The sequence below is a fragment of the Durio zibethinus genome, chromosome 25 (assembly GCF_047325235.1).
Source record: "Durio zibethinus cultivar Kanyao isolate XHJ-2024 chromosome 25, ASM4732523v1, whole genome shotgun sequence".
NCBI lineage: Eukaryota > Viridiplantae > Streptophyta > Magnoliopsida > Malvales > Malvaceae > Durio > Durio zibethinus.
Genome location: NC_143186.1, coordinates 12,377,386 through 12,397,454, shown reverse-complemented (window position 1 = coordinate 12,397,454; position 20,069 = coordinate 12,377,386). Strand labels below are relative to the sequence as shown.

The 20,069-nt window shown below is 31.5% G+C and overlaps 1 protein-coding gene across 1 annotated transcript; it reads right to left on the bottom strand.

Moving 5' to 3' along the window:
- Positions 1 to 16,729: 16,729 nt before the first annotated feature.
- LOC149511639 (uncharacterized) lies at positions 16,730 to 19,482 on the bottom strand. Its single transcript, XM_089754312.1, has 3 exons — positions 18,410 to 19,482; positions 18,105 to 18,248; positions 16,730 to 17,945 (listed from the first exon to the last, which is right to left on the bottom strand). Exons 1-3 carry the CDS (start codon positions 19,464 to 19,466, stop codon positions 17,794 to 17,796), a joined length of 1,353 nt encoding a protein of 450 aa, XP_089610438.1. The 5' UTR covers positions 19,467 to 19,482; the 3' UTR covers positions 16,730 to 17,793.
- Between the last annotated feature and the right edge of the window lie 587 nt (positions 19,483 to 20,069).

Sequence of the window (20,069 nt, the reverse complement as noted above, 5' to 3'; positions counted from 1 at the left end):
AATTAATTTCATTCACATTAATTTTAAGGAAAATGTTATATAGCTGGATAATCAACCAGAAATTATTTGATGTACTAACGATGCAGTTTTTTAATTTCACAATTAGAGATAAGGCTGACACATATTTCATTATTTTGTAATTAATTTTTTAATTTTATTTTTAATATCCTCTATGGGATATGTCTCACTTCTTTTAATCAGTTATATGTTCCTACTTAATTTAAATCATTTTTACTAGAATTTGTCCATATCCACTTATTAGTGAAAGAGGGCAAAAAAACAATTTCTCTCGTGTAAAAGATAGTTTCTGACGTGATTATTACTGTGTGTAGATTTGGTTCAATACATTGGATTTTTTTAATTATTTTTTAAATTAGAGTGCTTGATTATCTAGTGATTTATTACATATAAATATAATACTTGATTACGATAATAATTTGTATTTATAATTTTATTAGAACCAATTTAAAATGATACAATTAAGAAATTAAATGATTAATATAACTCTATTTTTATATGTTATTTAATTATGTAATTAAAGTTTTAGAGTGTATTTCATAAATTATTGAAAATCTTTAAGCCATTGAAAACTAATTTTTCAATAATTTAATTTTTTAATGCATGCATTTGATTATTCAATTTTTTTTTAGATGTGTTCATTCTGTGGCAAACTCATCACGTTTCCACGATAAGAAGAAGGTGGTAACAATTCTCGTGAGCAACCTCCCTGACAAAATTCATTGGAAATGGTTGGAGAAAGTATGTAATGATTTTGGAAAGGTGGTTGATGTATTTATCTATAGGAAAAAGATTTTCCTAGTGGAAGTGGGAAAAGAATCAAATTTGTGTGATATGCTATCTTTAGAAGAAGCGATGAAGGTTGTCAGGAATCTCAATGCATTTGGTTTTTGGAAAACAAGATTGTGGAGACTAACATTTAATCTATAAGGTATTATTTATTTTGATCTAAAAATTTTATAATTTTATCCTACAAAATGTGCTTTACAAGTTTGAATTTAAGCCTTAACTTATATATCATAGCAGATCTTCAAAATATCTCAATATGAGATTAAGGTATCACAAACTCCTCTGTTAAAACTTGATGTTCCTATCAAGCCTAATACAAAGCACACATAACTAAGATCACATCAGACATTAGGATTCTAGAGATGACTCTCATGATGTAACACACAGGTCTCGTCCTATTGATGACCTCTTTGATACTATTTGTGAAGATCCGCACCCAACCTGTGAAGTGTTTTTTATGAGACAAAATTGTGAAACCTTTGAGTCAAAGTAGACAATACCTCGCAAACTAGGTGAAAATCTCCAAAAATGATATCAGAGTCAGCTTTGTGATTCTATGAATTTTGGAATCCTTATTGTGATTGATATTTAGACACAAGCTTTGAAATTTTTTTTAAAGGTAAAGTTTGTTGATGTGGATAAAAAAAATAATGGCAAATTTGTAAGTAATTGATTTTGGTACGAGTTTTGATAAAATAGTAACCTTAAGCCCAAGTTATTAAAAAGGTTTATTTTGATATTTGGAGATCCTATACATAGAATTGAGGTTAGATTTATGACTTTTAGTGATTTATTTGAGTTTTACTTTTGGATCTTTAATAAATCCTTTAGTACAAATTTTGTGGTATCTTAGAGTCAAAGTATGAAATATATAAGTTGTTGTGAGATGATATATCTGTAAATGAAGTGACTTTGATGGGATTTTGATAAGTTGGATATTATATATCTAAGAGTTATTATTAAGAATGAAAAAAATCTTTTGAGACATATAATATTGAAATCAAATTCTAGATGTATAAAAGTTTTGGAGTTATGTATTATGAACCTTAGATCATCGAACTAGTTGTATTTGCATGATATTAAGTATGAAATATAGGAGTTGACAAGAATCAATATTAGTAAATTTGAAGTAATTTCATATTGATATCTATGAAATTTTTATGGATATTGTTATTATATTATTTTTAAAATTTGTATTCTTAGTTAATTAAAATTATAATGGACATAAGGATAATCACCTAGGCAAGATTTTGACTTTAGTGAATAACATTTAAACTTAATGACAAGAACTAATATTTTGAGCATTTGTTGAAATTCGATCATTAGATGTATATTTTGGAGTATTATGAAATGTTGTTAGTTAATTAGTGTGATTACATTATGATTATAAGTTTTGATTGAGGTAGAATGTAAATATCATTAAATAGTGTTTAATAAAGAATATCTTTTGTTATGGTATAAGACATATGCCATGATTTTTACGAGAAAACTAAGGTTGTGATCATTTAAAGATATCATTAATGAAGTACATTTTGAATGAGTATTTTGAGTTACGAGATTATGTTTTACTAAGAATAAATCATTGTGCAATAAGTATATAGGTTATATTTGATAAAGTTCTTTTGTCAAATTATTAATAGTAATATACTTGGTTACAAGGAATTTTTAAACATTATGATGTTATAAGCTTTGTGAAGAATTCTCCTATTATACGATAATTGACCAATAGAATTCGAACGCTATTAATAGATGAATTTGTAGTTGTATTGGGTACAAAGAAATTATGTTTGAATTTATGACACCCTAATTTCATATCAGGATATTCATTAGATTTGCTATGATATATAAGTTGATACTTAAAACCAAATTTATGAGGCAACTCTTGTAGGACAAAATCGTGATATTTTCAAGCCAAAGCGAACAATACCTTGTAGGTTAAGTGTAGGTGATGTCCCCATCAAACTCAACACAAAGCATATAGAACCACAAAATTAAGATTAAACCAAATATTAGGATTCTCAATGTGGCTTCCACCATGTAACACTTAGCACTTGTCTGACTGATAATCGCTTTAATATTATTTATGAAGATCGGTACCTAAGTTGCAAGATATTGTCCGCTTTAACCCAAAAGTCTTATGATTTTATCCTACAAAAGGTAACTCATAAGTTTGAGTGTAACTCTCAACTTATATATCATAGCAGATTCTTAAAACATTTCAATATAAAATTAGGGTGTCACAAAGATAGGAGTTAATTTCACTAGGTTTAATCCTAGAGCTTCTTTTTAACGTAAAGCAAAAGTTAAAAGAGTTGATGATGTAAAAAAACATTCATGTAATTGAGACTCAAAGTATGAATAAGGGTGTAAATGGAAAGGTTAGTCAAGGAACAGATGCAATGGGAAATCAAAATGAAAACCAAGTGGGTAATCACGAAAGTATCCAAAGATCTTATCTCGAAGCATTGATGGAAAGGAATAAAAGGGAAGAATCTCTTTCTCCTTGTGAGAATGGATTGATTTCTAAAGATTATAAAAATTAGGTGTATTTAGATTGATTTCTAAAGATTATAAAAATTAGGTGTATTTAGGTGCTTTGCAATGATAAGGTATGGTAGATGAGAAAAAACTACACTAGCTAAAAAGATGTATTGTTAGACATAGTAAAAAATTTATAGAGGTGGGAATGTTATCTGATTATATATTTAACAAAGGGATAAAAGGCTGTGTTATTAGAACAATCTCTGGTTGTTTGTTCTTAGTAACATTTGATAACTATGGTTATTTTGAATGCATGAAAAGGAATAATTGGGCCGGTTTAAGCAAATGGTTTGAAAAAATTGAGGTATGGTTTAAAAAATTTTCTATCAATAGCAAAAGTACTTGGATTGCCTATTATGGTGTCTTAATCCATGCATAGAATAGGAGTAGTTTCCCAAATATTGTTGGCTGTTAAGAGGAGTTTATGCACATGGATGAAAAGACGCTAAAGTTTCATTCTTTTGATAAAGGTCTCATGTAGATTATTATAGACTCATCATCCAAAATTGAAGGTATAATCCAATTGAAGGTGGGTGATAAGTTATATAATGTTAGAGTCTTAGAAGTTTAATTCAATATTAAAAAATGGATGAGTCACAAATATGCCAAAATTATGGATCCTAATAATGGCTAAAGTAAAAAAGAACTTCATGAAAAAGGTAACTTAGAAGAAGTTGAAGAGGTGTTGTCTAGTATAAAAACGAAAAAATGTGAAAAAAGGGTAAAGAGTGTGGGTAATAATGATCACCTATCTAGAGCTCAAGGAAATGGTGTGAAAACAAAATGTCTCTTGATAATGGTAAAACTCAAAATAGGGAGTCCAAAAGGACCAATAAAAAAGAATGTGAATTCTTAGGCACAAGTAAGGGGATATTAAATGAGAACATAATAGGTAATGTAGAGAATGTTAAGATGGTGAATAGTGAAAATAAAAAGGCTACCAATATTGGACCTATAATTATGGATAACAAAGACTTTTTTTTTTATGAAAAAAATAGCAAGAAGTTTGAGAACTTGGGCCTTGACAAAGATAGCTTGGTTCAACTCAATATAGTGATAGAGCCTCTGTCATCCTTTGTAGCTAAAACAGAAGATTTAGAAACAAAAAGAAGAGACATAAAGTATAAAGTTAAGGCAAAGAAATTATGTTTATATGAGGAGATAGAGAAGAGATTGATGGGCAAAATTAATAAGAAAAAGAGAGAGATTTCGAAAAAGAGTAAAAGAAAGGGCACCAAAAGTATAAGGCCAAAAGGAAATGATTTGATAGCAAATGAATCTATATCAAATGGTGATTTTCAAAATTAGAATAAAAGTCATATGTAAAGATGGTGAAGAAGAACAGCTTAGAAATAAGGCAGAAGCAATATCTAAAGTGGGTAAACAACTTGGTATCACTTTTACAATAAATGAGGAAAACATGATAAAAAGAATTCAATTATTAGAGGCCGAGATATAAAAGAAGGCCGAAACTATGGGGTTAACTTTCTCTACCTTTTTTTTAAATTTTTTAGGTGTACTCTGTGGTGGATTTTCTATGAATGTTGTGGGTAATTTATTTATAGAATTTTGAAGGTAATGGTTTTGCATAGGTGATGGTGTAAGTTGATTAATTTTGACATCAATTGTGGTTGATAAAAATGAGAATTGTCTTATGGAATGTGTTAGTAATGGTATTACAATTCAAATGGTAAAAAGGCTAATACTTTCTTAGTCAAGTAATTTGAAAAACTTTTAGAGTACTATCACTTAATCAACTGGGATGGTTCACCTCTATTTAGAAATGTAATGTACCGTCAAAAGTCTAAAATTTTATGTTTTTTATTTAATGCCTTTAAAGAAAGACAAAGTTTATGTAATTAGTGAAAACAAGAATAAGAGGATTGGTTACTTGTTACTTCTCTTGGGTTGTTTAAAACCATGTTTTAACTTGGTAGGTGTTTGTTTCGAGCTCCAACCTAAGGGTATTCCTAGAAAAATAAAAAGAGAAAGAGAATAGTTGGTGTAAAGGTAGAGGGTGTTCCCTACGTTTGCATTCTGACGTGTAAGTTAAAGATCAGAATAAAAAAGATCGAAACGAGAAAAGAATAAGGAATTAGAACAAGATGGAACATGAAATGATAATACCTAGATGTTTATATTTATAAGTAAGAGGTAGGGGACTAATGAGAGACAACAATGACATGATTGAGCTGATATAATACTAAAAAAGCATGCCAAGTCGACTCAAATATTTGAAATGCCACTGGTTGTTTATTGATAGCCTTTGATAGGGAAAAGATTGTAATGCCATTTTGATCACTAAATGCCCCCAACATTTTGTCCTTTCATTGAGTAGTCTAAGTATCAAACTGTTAGGTGTATGATAAATTGATTTAACATATATTGGTCAGCTTAAAAGGGGTTGCCAAGGATCTGACCTTCTTTAGGCTGAGGTCATAAATTTGTAAGATCAATGTGAAAGCAAGAATCAAGGGGCTTTATTTGTTATTCTGTTCAATTTGTGCTGTCCTAGTATGTGTTGTCATGGTGTAGGTCTACTCTTGCATGTGTTCTTTAGATTAAGTATATGGCTTGTTTAGAGGTTACCAGAATGACTCTATCTTGGAAGGCTCGAGATGAAGATGTGAGGGTTTGGGAAAGTTGACGGAGTTCGGTTGGCCAATGTTAGACTTGAACATTTTCAAGAACTCGAATCCTTGTTTACACTCTAAAGGTGACTTAGCAATCAGTTCACCAAACTGGTTTAACCTGAAGTCTTATTCAGTCTAGCTGGTCTAACTAGTTTAGGTGGTTGAGATCCCATTTAATGAGAGAGGTTGTTTGGACAATAAAATTCAAAGTAGGGAAGGTGAAAAAATGCTCTCCAATGGCATCCTGACACGTGATGCAATCTAGGCTATTCATCTAATTTAGGGTGCGGCTATATAAAGGGTTGTTGGGACATTCATTTTTCACTTTTCTATTTTTTTACTCTTAATTCGACCTAAACTTTCTTACCTTAAAAGCTTTCTAGCCTCTTTCGACCTTATAGTTTTTTTTCTTTCAATAGTTATTTCTACTTACTTTGGTACATATTTTTTTCATCATGTATTCTAGTGTTAGTTCTAAGGATGCGTGGAGCTTTATGGTAGAGCCAAGGGGAGGCCAACTTAGGCATGATGATGACGATATAGTCTCACCAATCATCAAAGGTTAAGACTACAGGAAAACAACCTATTGGCTTAAGCTGATGTCTAACGAAAAGCAAAGAAAGTTGACAAGAATGCTCGAACTTGAAGAAAATGGGTCTTGAATGAGGATGAGTTGTGCACTAAGATAGATTTTAATTTGGAAAATCCATTTTTTTCCCTTTCTCAAGTCAGTCCATCTTCTATGATCAACTTTTCTTTCCTTTTGATTGTTCCCCCTTTTAAAGTTCAATCTCATCAACCTTCTTCCTTCTATACTCCTTATCCTATAAATGTTTATGTTATTTCTTCTCTTCTTCCTTAGTCAACTTCTATTCACATTCTTTCTTCTTTCAATGAGTTTCTTCATCCTTTTTATCCATCAAAGTTGTGGTGCTCTCCACCACTACTCCAACTAGGAATTTTGTTCTTACTCAAGAGTCTAAGTTTTTTAATGGTAAAAGCTTCGATGATGAGAAGGGTTCTAAAGAATAATAGACAAAGGAGAATACCTCTACTAAGGAAGGCAATGGCGAAGAGAAGACTTTCTCAAAACCAGATAAGCTGGTTAAGGTTCTTGTATATACCTTATTCTCCTTAGATATGATCCTTAAAGATGTGAAGAGGAACTTAAAGGGCAAAGCCAATCCTAAAGACTGCCTAAATATGTATTCAACTCATCACATCTATTCTCTGAGAGTGAACTTTTGCTTTTTAAATGAAAGGTATAGTATATTAATGTTGAACTCCTCAGATTGAGTCACCGATAAGCTAGAGCCTCATCGGCTCTGGGTATATTAGGATTCAATGGTAACGATCCAAGGTTCCCTCTTTTATTCTTTATTTGTTTTAATTTTTAATTCTTATAATTTAATAATCACCCAGCTCACCCCAAACTCAATTTGGTACATAGTATAATTTATAATTTTTTGTTATCAGTTAAGTGTTCTTTTCAATCTCCCTCTATTTAAGGAGTTTTTTTCTATAAAAAAATACCTTAATGATAAAATGTGGTTTTACATCATAGTTTAGCCCAATAAAAAATTATTCATGGACTGTTTGAGCTTAATAAAAAATTAAAAATTACTCTTCCTCTGCCTCTAAAAGGAAAAGAAAAATAAGGACAGTGAGTTCGAAGTCAAGGCCTAGGAGATAATAAATAAACGTTACAATTTTGTTGATGTGTCTATTGCTTTTTTTGTTTTAAACCTCATAGATCAGGACAAAATAATGGAATACACTCGCAAAGAGGAACTAGTCATAAATGCCTATGAGTTGACCTCTTCCAAAGTGATAAACAAGTCCAAGTACTAGGGTAAGTGTAAGATAACCTTATAATGTCTTTAACTTATTTGATTTTTTTTAACTCTTAGCTTGATTTTACAAAAATGTCTTCCAACCTAGTAAAGGACTTCAACTTCGCCCTCTTTTCACACAAACCAAAATTCAAAAAGGGCCAAAATAAAAAGATTCAGCTTAATGCCTCCCTTGATAGAGAAAAATAAAGTGGTAAATCTAACACTGAATAAGTAACTAAGCTCTTTAACTCAGCCTCCGTCATTGCTAAATGCAAGCATAAAACTATGACACATCAGGAGATCTCATCGGTAGCTCTTACTTATGTAAAGAAATCAAGGATCGAAGCCTTTCTTTCACCTTAGAGAATCTTAAGTCTAATGTTCTTAGGCCTAACTCAAAAAAAGTCTACACCAACCTGGAATACATTCTTTATGATAACCTATTGAATAGTGCCAATGTAGCAAAAAAGTTTTGTAAAGTTACGATCCCTTCCAGCAATGAATGCCCTTCAGCTTAGTTCTTCCATTGTTATTAACTTTATTATTTTTCTAAGTTTGAGTTTAGCCTTTACAATTTACCAAAAGTTGCCACCTCAGCCAATTGATTGCACCATGCCTACATGGCAATGGCTCACATGTTCAAGGCCAAGAAAGACCTGATTGTCTAAGGTGAAAACATTAAAAAAATATAGAAGCCCTAAACAATCTTAGGTCCAGCTTTAGCATCTTCCATAAAAAAGAAGTTAAGTAAAAAAAAATAGATGAGTAGATAGCCAAGTTGGAAAGCATGCACATAAAAAAAGCTTTAGTAAAATTCATGAAAGAACAAGTTGAGCTAAAGCTTAGTGAAGGTCAAGCTGAAATTCTAAGTTGAGGTCCTAACTGGAGGTTGAGATGAAAAAAAAAGAAAAAATCAAGCAAAAGGCTACAGAAGTCTGCAAGGATGAGGTCATCTAAGAGTTTAAAGCCCTTAAAAAATTCACTCAGCTACAGGCAAAGTTCTCAAGAAAAAACATATTCAGGGCCTTTGAGATCGCAAAAAAAAAAAGGTGTCATACAAGTACATTATCCTCAACCTCGACCTCTTTGACATTAACTTAAATAACATCAAGTTGAGGTTTCTTCCACAGCACTTCAAGAAAGAGAAAATGACAAAGACAGATGTATGGATGCCAAGCTCGAGGATACCCTAGCATCCGAGGTCAATGAGGGGCCTGCTACCATTGCTGCTAATGTTGACAAAGAAGAAAAGCTTTAAAGGTTTTTTTTTCTTTTATTTTTTATCCTTTTGTTAATTTTTTGTAAATTTTTGTTAAGTGTGAGGTTGGATTTTTGTTGTGACCTTAGGTGAAATCACTTTATCAAACTTTTATCAATTATAATTTTTTGTATAGACCTACTGACTACTAATGGAAAATAGAGTTTTTGTTCAAGTTTTAATTTGATTTTGCTTCCCTTTTACCTCTTTAATATTTAAGTAAATGAGTTCAAGTTTAAGCTCAAACAATAATTCACTAAATGACTTCAATAAACTTATCTCAGATGACTCAAAATAACTCAACAAAATGTTAGCTTGATTCAAAATAATTCAAAGCCTCAACTCAATTCAAGTGAGGTTAAAATTCAACTAAATGTTCAAGAATGATTTAAATTCACTTAAGAATCCATCTTAATACAAGTCTCAGGTCGGACGACATTAGGTTGGTTGGAGCCTGAGCTCAAGAGTTAGAACAAATGTAATCATATTTAACTTAAAGTCTTGAGTCAAACTTAGTTAGGGTTATATTAGGTTGAATGTGATCATATAGTGAACATGATCAACGTAACTTCATTCAAAGATTTTGGGGTAACAAGTGCGAGCTCAACTAAGTTTGAGCTATTTTTAAATTATCTGCATTCCATGTCCTCAAGACAGGACTACCATTTATGTCTTGTAATTTATAAGTCACATCATGGATGACATCTTTAACCATGTAGGGCCCTTTTCAGGTCGGTGCTAACTTGCCACCTTAGTCTTCAACTCCTAAAACTTCAATCTTCTTAAATAATCAATTTTTCTTCTTAATGTTCCTAGGTCAAACTCTCTTGTTATAGTGGTTGGACACCATCTGTTAGTAAGTTGCTATTTGGTTAAAGCCATGTCATTTTGTTCTTAAACCAAATCTAGGTCGACTTTTAAGGCTTCTTCATTTTCTTTTTCTTAACTAAGTTTGACTTTCAAGCTCGAGAAATTGATCTTAATAAGTACCACGACTTCTATTCTAAATGCTAAGTGGAAAAAAGTCTTCTTGTAGGGACTTTTGTGGTTGTCCTCAGGGCCCATAATACTCCAAGGAGCTCATCAGCCCATTTGCCATTGGCTTTATCCAATTTCTTCTTAGGGCCTCTAATATAATCTTATTAGCCACCTTGACTTGGCCATTAGATTGAGTGTATGCGACTGACGTGAACCTCAATTCTATGTGGAGGTTAGAACACCATTTTTGGAACATCAAATTTTTAAATTGTTTGCCATTGTTCATTATTATAGACTAAAGTAGGCCTAACATACAAACTATGTTATTCTATACAAATTTCTCGACTTGAGCTTCCATTATGGTAGCTAAGGCTTCGATTTCAAGCCATTTTGTGAAATAATTTAATGCTACAAAAAAAAACTCCTCTGCCTTCTGGTTGGGGTAAATGTTCTAAGGACGTCCATCCTCTACTACATGAAAGGCAAAGGGCTGATGATAGTAGTGAGTTCGGTTAATGAAAGATGTTGTACATAGGTGAATATCTAGCATTTGTCACATTTATTCACTACGTAAGTCATATCCTTTTTTATGGTGGGCTAATAGTACCCCTACATAAATACCTTATAAGCCACTGATCAAGGTTTTAAGTGATTTCCACATATCTTTCCATGAATTTCCCTTATGACATAGTTTGTTTCCTCATCATCCATGAATTTTAGATATTTTATATAGCTTTTCATTGATCATGGTATACTAAAAAATTTTCTTTATCAAAGCTTTAGCTCGAACTTTGTCTTTAGGCAACTCTTTCATGGTTAGATATGCCTAGATCGAGGTCATCCAAGTTTTATTTTTCCTTAATTTGTCTTACTAGTTTCTATTCAATGCTTTTTAATGCAAATTCTTTCACTAGTACTTAACTTGAATTTTTCATTATCATCTTTACAGCTAGCTTAGACAAAGAGTTTGCAAGTGAAATTTTTTACCTTAATATCTTTCTGACCTCGATTTTATGGAAAACAATGACAAAGGCCAATGTTTTGTCTAAGTATTTTTGAATTCCTTATTCCTTAGCTCTTAACTCACTATTTATTTGACCGATCACTAATTGAATTCCTTTTCTCGAATCTACATCCTCGAATCTACATCGAACTAATGGCCTAGTTGGTGATGGCCAAATAAAAATACAATACCTCGTTGGGCCTTAGCTTGGAAATGATGGATGGAGAGGATAAGAACTCTTTAAATTCATCAAAAGCTTTTGGACATTAGAAGGTCCATCTGAAATCGAAAATATTTTTGAATATCTTGAAAAATGGCAAGCATCACTCTGTCAACCTAGACATAAACCTGCTTAGAGTGACTATTCTTCTAGTTAGCCTTTATGCTTCCTTTACTGAGGTCTATGCTTTCGTGTTTAAGATGGCTTGAACTTTCTTTGGGTTCTCTTTTATCCTTTTTTTATTGATCATATACTTGAAAAACTTGCCCAATGTAATTCCAAAGGCACACTTGCTTGGATTAAGCCTCATGTTATACTTTTTTAGTGAATTTAAGGTCTTCTCTAGGTCTTTTAAGTACTCGATTAGGTTTTTACTATTTACTATCATGTCATCCACATATACTTTCATGTTCTATCTAATTTGCTTATTGAAAACCTTATTGACCAATCTTTGATAGGTCACTCATGCATTCTTTATACCAAATGGCATGATCTTGTAACAATAAAGGCTTTTCTCGATAATGAAGGTAATTTTTTCCTATTCTTCTTTCAACATATTAATTTAATTACAGTAAAAGTAAGGATCCATGAAACTAAAAAAGCCATGCTCAGTATTATCATTCACTAGCTGGTCTATGCTAAGAGTGGAAAACTATCATTAGAGCAAGCTTTATTAAAGTCGGTAAAGTCAATGCTCATCTTTTATTTTTTACTGTGCTTCTTGACCATGATCGTATTACCTATCTATTTAGGGTAATAAACCTCATTGATGAAACTTGCTTGTAATAGCTTACTGATGTTCTCTTTAATAACATTTTAACTTTTTGAAGCAAAAGTTTTTTTCTTTTGTTGAACTGATTTCATGTTTGAATTGGAATGCAACTTATGGACCATTACCTCGATATCAATTTGGGGCATGTCAAATGGAGTCCAAGCAAACAAGTGAGCATTATTTCTCAAAAGTTGAATTAATTGCTCTTTACGTTCAAGTTTAATTCCAATTTGCATTTTAGAGGTGTTTTTCCATAATGGTATGGACATAAAGTCTTCTACTGTTTAGGTCGGTTCTTATCTACCTCAAGTCTTTGTTCAATTATTTCTTTTTACTCAATTAGGTCAAAATCGTTTCTTGCAGAGACAGATCCCAATATGGCAATTAGTATGTTATTAGTAAGTAAAATGATGAGTAATGAGAATATAGAGTGTATGTATTTTTATTTTAATTTTTTTTATCGATGTCTTAGCTCGGTCCTATTAACATGTGAATGTTTCTACTAACTTAAAAGCTCGATCACTTTTAAAATCTATTTTAAAATTACAAAAATGATTGAAACTACAATTTCTATTGGTGTGGAACTTAAAAGCTTAAAGGGTCTTAAAAGTGCACTTTTCTCAGGTTAGTTTTTTATTGTTATGTTTGCTTACTTTTGCTTTCTTATTTTTTTTCAATTTTTATTACTTCTTTCTCTTTTTTAACTTTTTTTGCCTTAATCAAATTGTCATTCTGCTTCCCAGTCCTTCTCTTCATTGTTGTAACGTAACATTGTCGTGCTATAAACTGGTCTTTCCTCTTCTTCTAACCTCGTGTGATGTTAGAAATTTTACTTTCAAATGGAGAGCTAAGCTTATAAGTCACATAATAGATAAACTAGGTTGGCCTAATATCATATTATAGGCATATGAGACATTTATGCCCTTAAATTCTATGATCAATGTAACTGTCTTTGGTTTTATCCGCAAAGAGATCAATAATTTAATAGTTCTTTTAACTAGTACCTATTCATTTTTAAATTCGATTAGAGTCGTGGTGATCAATTATAGCTAATCTTCATTGATTTTCATCTTTTTCATAATCACATGATACATGACATCAGTTGAGCTTTCATTATCAAATAAGATCCTCTTAACCACATAGTTGTACACCATAATTGTGATCACTTGAGCATCATCATGGGGGTATTGGATTCTTTCCAAGTCTTTCAAACTAAATGAGATCGGTTCATCTTTTCAATCTTTCTATTTTTTTATTAAAGAACTAACAACCATAAGCATGCCTTAGTTAAACTTCTTTTCGATCGAAGTAGAGCTTCCCCTAGTGATCATGTTGATTACCCCAATAATTGGTCTATTATTAGTAACTCAACCTTCCTCCTATCTTTGTTTTTCCTTTCAAACTTTTCTTTTTCTATTTTCCTCTATCCTACCTCTCATATCCCTTATGAGTTCTCTTCGATCTCTTTTGTAGTCTAGCCTATTTTGTCTTTGTCTTCGTCGATCCATAAACTTCCCTAGTTGACCTTTTTGATCAGAGCTTCAATTTTATTTTTTAAGTTAATGCAATTCTTAGTGTTGTGGCTTATCTTTCTATGGACGTTGCATTTTTTGGTCAGATCCTTCTTTGTGTTTTGTTTTAGTGGCTTCAGCCATTTAAGCTCTAGATTCTTTTTAATTTACATTAGAATCCTCTCTCAGAAGATTTTCAATGCAATGTAGTTTCTTTCTCTAATGGCACTTTTGACCTTATGTCATATCCCTTTTATGGGAGGGTCATAAAAATCTTTACCTTTTTTTTATAATTGAAAAGTGAGAATAAGTCTCTCTCACCTTAGTCACCAAAGAAGAGGGATGAGCCTCTCTCAACTCGATTGTTTCTCATTGTATTTTCAGTATTTATGTATTTTTTGACCACAAGTAGGATATCGACTAGCATATTGGGTGGCTCTAAAGATAAGGTTACCTTAAGTTAGTATTTTCTATCATTAAGTTCACTTGTTAGAGCAGCTACAATGATCTTTTGCTCAAGGTCTTTTACCTATAAAGTTTTCGATCTTAAAATGCATAATACAATCTTTTAGAGATTCATTTCTGCCTTAATGAATTGACATCATGCTCAAAATCATTTGTTTATTATCCGACTGTATATAAAATAAAACAAGAAAGAGTGGCTAAACTCTTTAATTATCGTGATTAATTTCAACTTTAAGCTACTATACCAAGATCGAGTTTTGCCTTTGAGGGTAGTAGCTAGACTCTTACAAATCAAAGCTTCATATACATCCTGCATCATCACATTAGTTTTATAAAGCTTAAAATGATCAAAAGGGTTAGATGTACAATCACAAGTTTCTAAGGTCGGCATGTTAAATCCTTTTGGAGGCATATCTCTGTCAATCTCTTCAGTGAAGGATGAGATCTCTAGGAACTTGAGCTCGTCCTCAAAGGCTACTACCATCCCCTTTAGCTCTTTTTCTATAGCTTACATCTAAGCTTTCAGGTCTCTATTCAGTTACGGTTCTAGGTCAATTTGTTTTGATTTTTGGTTATTACTTATGTTGATTTATGGCTAGGGTAATGGTAGACTATTAGAACATCATGTTCTTCTTCCTTGAGGTCGAATAAGCTTTTAGCTCTTTGTAGCTTGATTGCTTTTTTATAACTTGTAGGCTAAAAGTGACTAGGTCGAGCACTTTTGAAGCTTGGGATAGGGTTATAGTTTGTAGCATTTGCTCAAAGGCTTGTATTTGCTCGGTTAGAGCCTAGAATTATTTTATGGTCCAACCAATCTATTGTGAAGTATGTTTATTTGTATGCTAGTTCTTGTGTATTTTTGTTTCGATTGACATGGTTGTTTCTCTTTTTTCCATAGCTTTCTTCTAAAAAGGCATGATTTTAGGCTCAACTAATGAATAGAAAAACCTTACCTAGTGCGCCAAATATTTATACCGAGCTTCAACTTAAGGGTATTCCTAGAAAGACAAAAAGAGAAAAAAAAACAGATGGGTGCAAAGGTAAGGAATATTCTCGACATTTATACTCCAACGCACAAGTCAGAGATTAGAATAATGGAGATCAAAATAAGAGAAGAATAGGGAATTAAAACAAAATGGAACTTGGAATGATAATACCTAGATATTCATATTTATAGGTAAGAGGCAAGGGACTAATAGGAGACAATAATGACGTGATTAAGCTAATATGGCACTAAACATGTCAAGTTGACTTGACATATCATATCAACTTAAATGTCTAAAATGCCTTTGATTGTCTGTTGACAGTTTTTGATAAAAGAAAGAATCGTAATGCCCTTTTAAACACTAAATGCCCTAACAATAGGGTTTGACATGGATAACACCTAGTCATGTTGAGGCTTTGCTAAGGCAATGTAAGATGGCTCCATTTAGTAGACTCATGAAAAAGGGATGGCTATTGGTGTGTAGAGCCATCCTACGAGTTTTATGGCTAAAAAAGAATTAGTCATTTTTTAAAGTAAGGACAAGGATGATGAGGAATTTTTTCTATTAAATTGAGAGCATTATTTTAGATAAGTGTACTAGAAAAAAGTGTCTTGATTAGCGAAACACAAACCTAGCCTTGTTGGGTGTGGAGTTATGTTTAGAAATGCTTAAGTGGATAGTCATGGATTATTTTATAGACCTTTAAGTGAAAAAAAATCAAATATTGTTAAGATATTAGCAATACAAATAGCTGTTAAGGTGTTCTCAGCATCCTCTTAAGTGAAAAAGAATGCTTTAATTATTGAGTCTAATTCTATGGTGGCTTTTAGTTGGATTTGTAATTGTGAATCTCAGCATTAAAATTATGAAAAATTTTGAGGTTTGAAAAATTTTGAAGAGATAGATAAGCTCCAAGAAAATAGTGGAATGGTGAATTTTTGTTCATACTTATAAGGGAATAATTTTTGACAAAAATAGATTAGAGATTTCTAATTCCTTTTCATGCTTGGATGTAGTGAAAACATATGATAATGATTTTGTACTGTAAGCTAGGGTTCTTTGGTGTGATTTTGTTAGACTTTGTTTCTACAAAAATGTGTTGGATAGTTAAACTTTCTTCTATATATCAATATAACTTATTTTGGCTGAGAAAGAAAAATATTCATTTTTAAAAACCATTTAACCAAATATTTTCAATAAAAAAAAAGTGTTAAAAACTTTAAGTAGTTTTTATTAGACCTATTCATGGGCCAAGCAGTGTACCTGAAATCGAAAGCCTATCTAAAATTTTGAAGGATTTAGATACGCATATTAAATCTGTTAAATAGGCCTGGATAAATAAATAAGATCTGATAAAAAAAAAAAAGGCCAAGCTTAGGTTTCACTATTTAAGGTCTAGGCTCAACCCGGCCCGAAAAGTAAAGAATATATTTTATATAATAATGGGACAAAACCCATTTACTTTATTCTTTATAATGGATAAGGCTTATTTGCTTTATTACTTATAATATGATAAAATACATTTTTTTCTTTATACAAAACAATGATTCAATTTTAAATTACAGTCAATAAAATTAAATTAAACCCAAGCCCAAATGACTCATAAATTTAATTAAAATTAATTAAATCAATTAAATTAATAATTTTAAAAAATTTTAAAATTATTTTTTTTTATTTTAAATACTAGTACTTTGGGCGAGTTTGGACCTTATTATTACATATAAGCATGGATTTGGGCAAAAAATGAAGCCCAAAAAATGAGGCTAGATCAAACTTGAACTTGCTTAAAATGCTAAAATATAATACCTAATCTAATCTAAACTCGACTCGGCCCATAAATAGATCTAGTTTTTATCTACTTAAATATATTCAACCAATCTCAATATTTAAAGAAAAATAAGTTATTTAATTACAGTACTATTCTTATAATTTTTATTTTTAATCATTTATTTTGTCGTCGATGCAAAATATTTATAAAATCAAATTTCTTCTACAAAAGATTTAATGAAAAAATCTACCTTTTAATAGTCACTAGCATACCAAGCAATCCTTATATCATTAATTCATTACTTAAAATTTTCAAAACTAAAAATTTAATTCTTAATTTTTCAATATTGAAAATTTTCAATTCATTAAACAGTTTTAGTGTCCACTTGATTTGTGACTTTAGCTCAATAATTGGTTTTAAATATAACTAGCCATATGCACACCCACTATATGAGTGGAATAAATAAAAATTTTTATTATTTAGATAAATATTACAAGAATATAAAAAACAAAAACCTTTATAGTTTTCTTAAAATTATAAAAAAAGAAAAAAGAAAAAATGGAAAACCTTTATAGCTACCTTAAAAATATAAAAAAACAAAATAGTAACTAATAATACAACTTTTTGAAGTAGAGCAAAAGAAAGTAGAAGGGTTTTAAAATGCAGATCTATGCTTTACTTTTAATAAATATATTTTTTATTTTACAGTTTTTTTGGTCAATCTCTAATTAAACTGAATTAGTATCATTTGACTCAATTAGAGACTTTATAAATAGATTATATAAATAGTACTTACAATTTAATTAAGCAAAGCTTGTTATATCTTTCCTCTTAACTTCTCCATTATTGATTAAAATCATATGTTATAGTAATCGTTCACTAGTCGTGGTCCCGCATAAGTTTTATTTTGTGAAATAAACAATTTTAAAGGCTTTACTTCCTTTTATAAGAAAACCGATCTATAAATTGGAAACTTAGTGGGAAAAAAACATATATGGAGAGAGCTATATAATATACTATATACCTGACAAGCTATTAGAGGAAAAATCAAGGAACCGAAGAAATGTCAAGTTCCAAATACTTGAGGGGATCGGCCCTTCTAAGTTGTTTTCTGACAAGCCAAGACCCTCTAAATTTAGAAGAGAACCAATTTGTCCAGGGATTCTACCTGAAAAACATATTAAATAACCAATTGACTTAATAAACTTAATAGCTAGTTTTCCATTAAAAAAAATCTTAATAGTCAATGATACAAGCCTAACTAATAATATTTGAAATTTCAACTTGAAAATCTCGAATTCGAACTTTGTGACAGGGAAGTATGTACCTGACAAGCCGTTATTTGAAAAATTAAGGTGCTTAAGAAGTGTCAAGTTCCCAATACTTGAAGGAATAGGCCCTTCTATATTGTTGTTTTCCAAGCTAAGCCTCTGTAAATTTAGAAGATTACCAATCTGCCATGGGATTTCACCTGCAAATGTAGGAGATCACAACATTTGCTATTGTGTAATTCAATCATCAAATAAATACTTTTACTTTCTTTTTCATTTTTTTCCCTTCCTACCAAAAGGAAAATAAAGTTCAGAAAGCAAAAACATGGATGAAGTATATATGGTTTGTGTTCATATTTACCTTTGAGATTGTTTACACCGAGTCGCAATATCGTAAGCTTAATCAAATTCCCAATTTCCTTTGGCAAACTTCCCTCAAAATGATTACGAGATAAGGACAATACCATTAACTCTTTGCACTTGAATAAACTAGGTGGAATTCCGCCCGAAAACAGGTTCCGACTCAAATAAAGCTCTTGCAGATTTGGAAGTTTATCGAACATATCCCATGAGAGATTACCACTGAGAACATTAACGCTTAAGTCAATGATTTGCAGTGAAGAAATTTTGAGTGGAATGGGGGGAATCGACCCAGAGAGATTGTTATTGCTGAGACCCAATAATTGCAGTGAAGAGATGCTGAAGATTGAAGGAGGTATTGAACCTGAAAGCTGGTTGTTATCCAAAATCAACATCCTCAAGGTGGAAAGATTTCCAATCCTCACAGGAATCGGCCCTTGCAGTTTATTTTTTTCCAACCACAAGATCTCTAACCTTGGAAAATGGCACAAAGATGATGGGACTACGCCCGTGAAGTTGTTTTCATATAGAAATAAGCTTTGAAGTTGAGTGAAGGAATCAAACCATGAAGGGATTTCCCCACTGAGGTTGTTGTTGCCAAAGTTTATGTACTTCAACCGACGCAAATTAGCCAATTGGATGGGTAATGAGCCATGAAAACTATTGTTCTCAATGCTGACCCAGGAAAGGAAAGATAGATTTCCCAAGTGAGGTGGGACGGTACCTACAAGACCCATGCCTGAAAGATTCAGAGCTGTGACCCTAAGGTACCGGGATCCGCAAGTTACACCAATCCAATTGCAAACTGAGGTAGCAGTAGACCAATTGGTTTCTAACTGGTTTTGAGGGCCAAAAGTTACATGGGATTTCAATGCAAGAAGAGAAGATTGGTCTGTGGTGATGTTGGGTGATTCCACAGACAAAGAATAAGTAACAAAATTATGAAACAGAAACACAATTGCAACAGGGAAGAAGAAGCGAGTATTCCCCATGGGATTACTTGGGTTGATGAAAAATTGGAAATAATGGAAACTATTGAGGCGATTGAACTTGGTCATGTATTCATTAAATACTGGCAAAGTCGACCAAGAAGACCTCCTCTGGACGTCTCAATTACGTCTTACCCTAAATATTATGACTTTCATTTTTCTCCAACTCCGAGTAATTGCCTTTTTTTTTTATTATTATTATAATAGCTTAGCTTTAAGAGACCCAACGTTGCATGCATTCACCACGAATCTACAACTACAACTACAACTTGCTTGTAAAAGTTATAGATCTAATTGAAAGACAATGTAAACTATGGCATTTCAACTTCCATAGCCGTTTCTTTTCTTGTTTTCTTTTTTATTTTTTACAAAAGAAAAAAAAATTGAAGGTATTATAATTTAAATCCAAACTTATTTTATATCACTTCTTAATGATTGAACGAACCAATTTAATTAAACTTTAAATTTTTTTCTCCTCCTAATTTGGTTGACTTTTGAATTTTCCTAAATAAGAAAAGGAAAATTTTTCTACTCTGGGTTTGGTAGACTTGTGACTTTTTCTAAGTAAGAAAAGGAAAATCTATAACTTGCATAGTTGTGTCGACGTACAACAGGTAACCTTGAAATTTCGTCAAATTAACGACCAATCCATGACCGGAGAAAAAATGAAGA

Bases quoted from the DNA above. Each gene is read 5' to 3' on its own strand.
- LOC149511639 (XM_089754312.1), bottom strand. From the start codon at position 19,466: ATGACCAAGTTCAATCGCCTCAATAGTTTCCATTATTTCCAATTTTTC. The intron at 18,249-18,409 runs GTAAATATGAAC...CTACATTTGCAG, and splicing joins CGGTGTAAACAATCTCAAAG to GTGAAATCCCATGGCAGATT. The intron at 17,946-18,104 runs GTACATACTTCC...TATGTTTTTCAG, and splicing joins TTCAAATAACGGCTTGTCAG to GTAGAATCCCTGGACAAATT.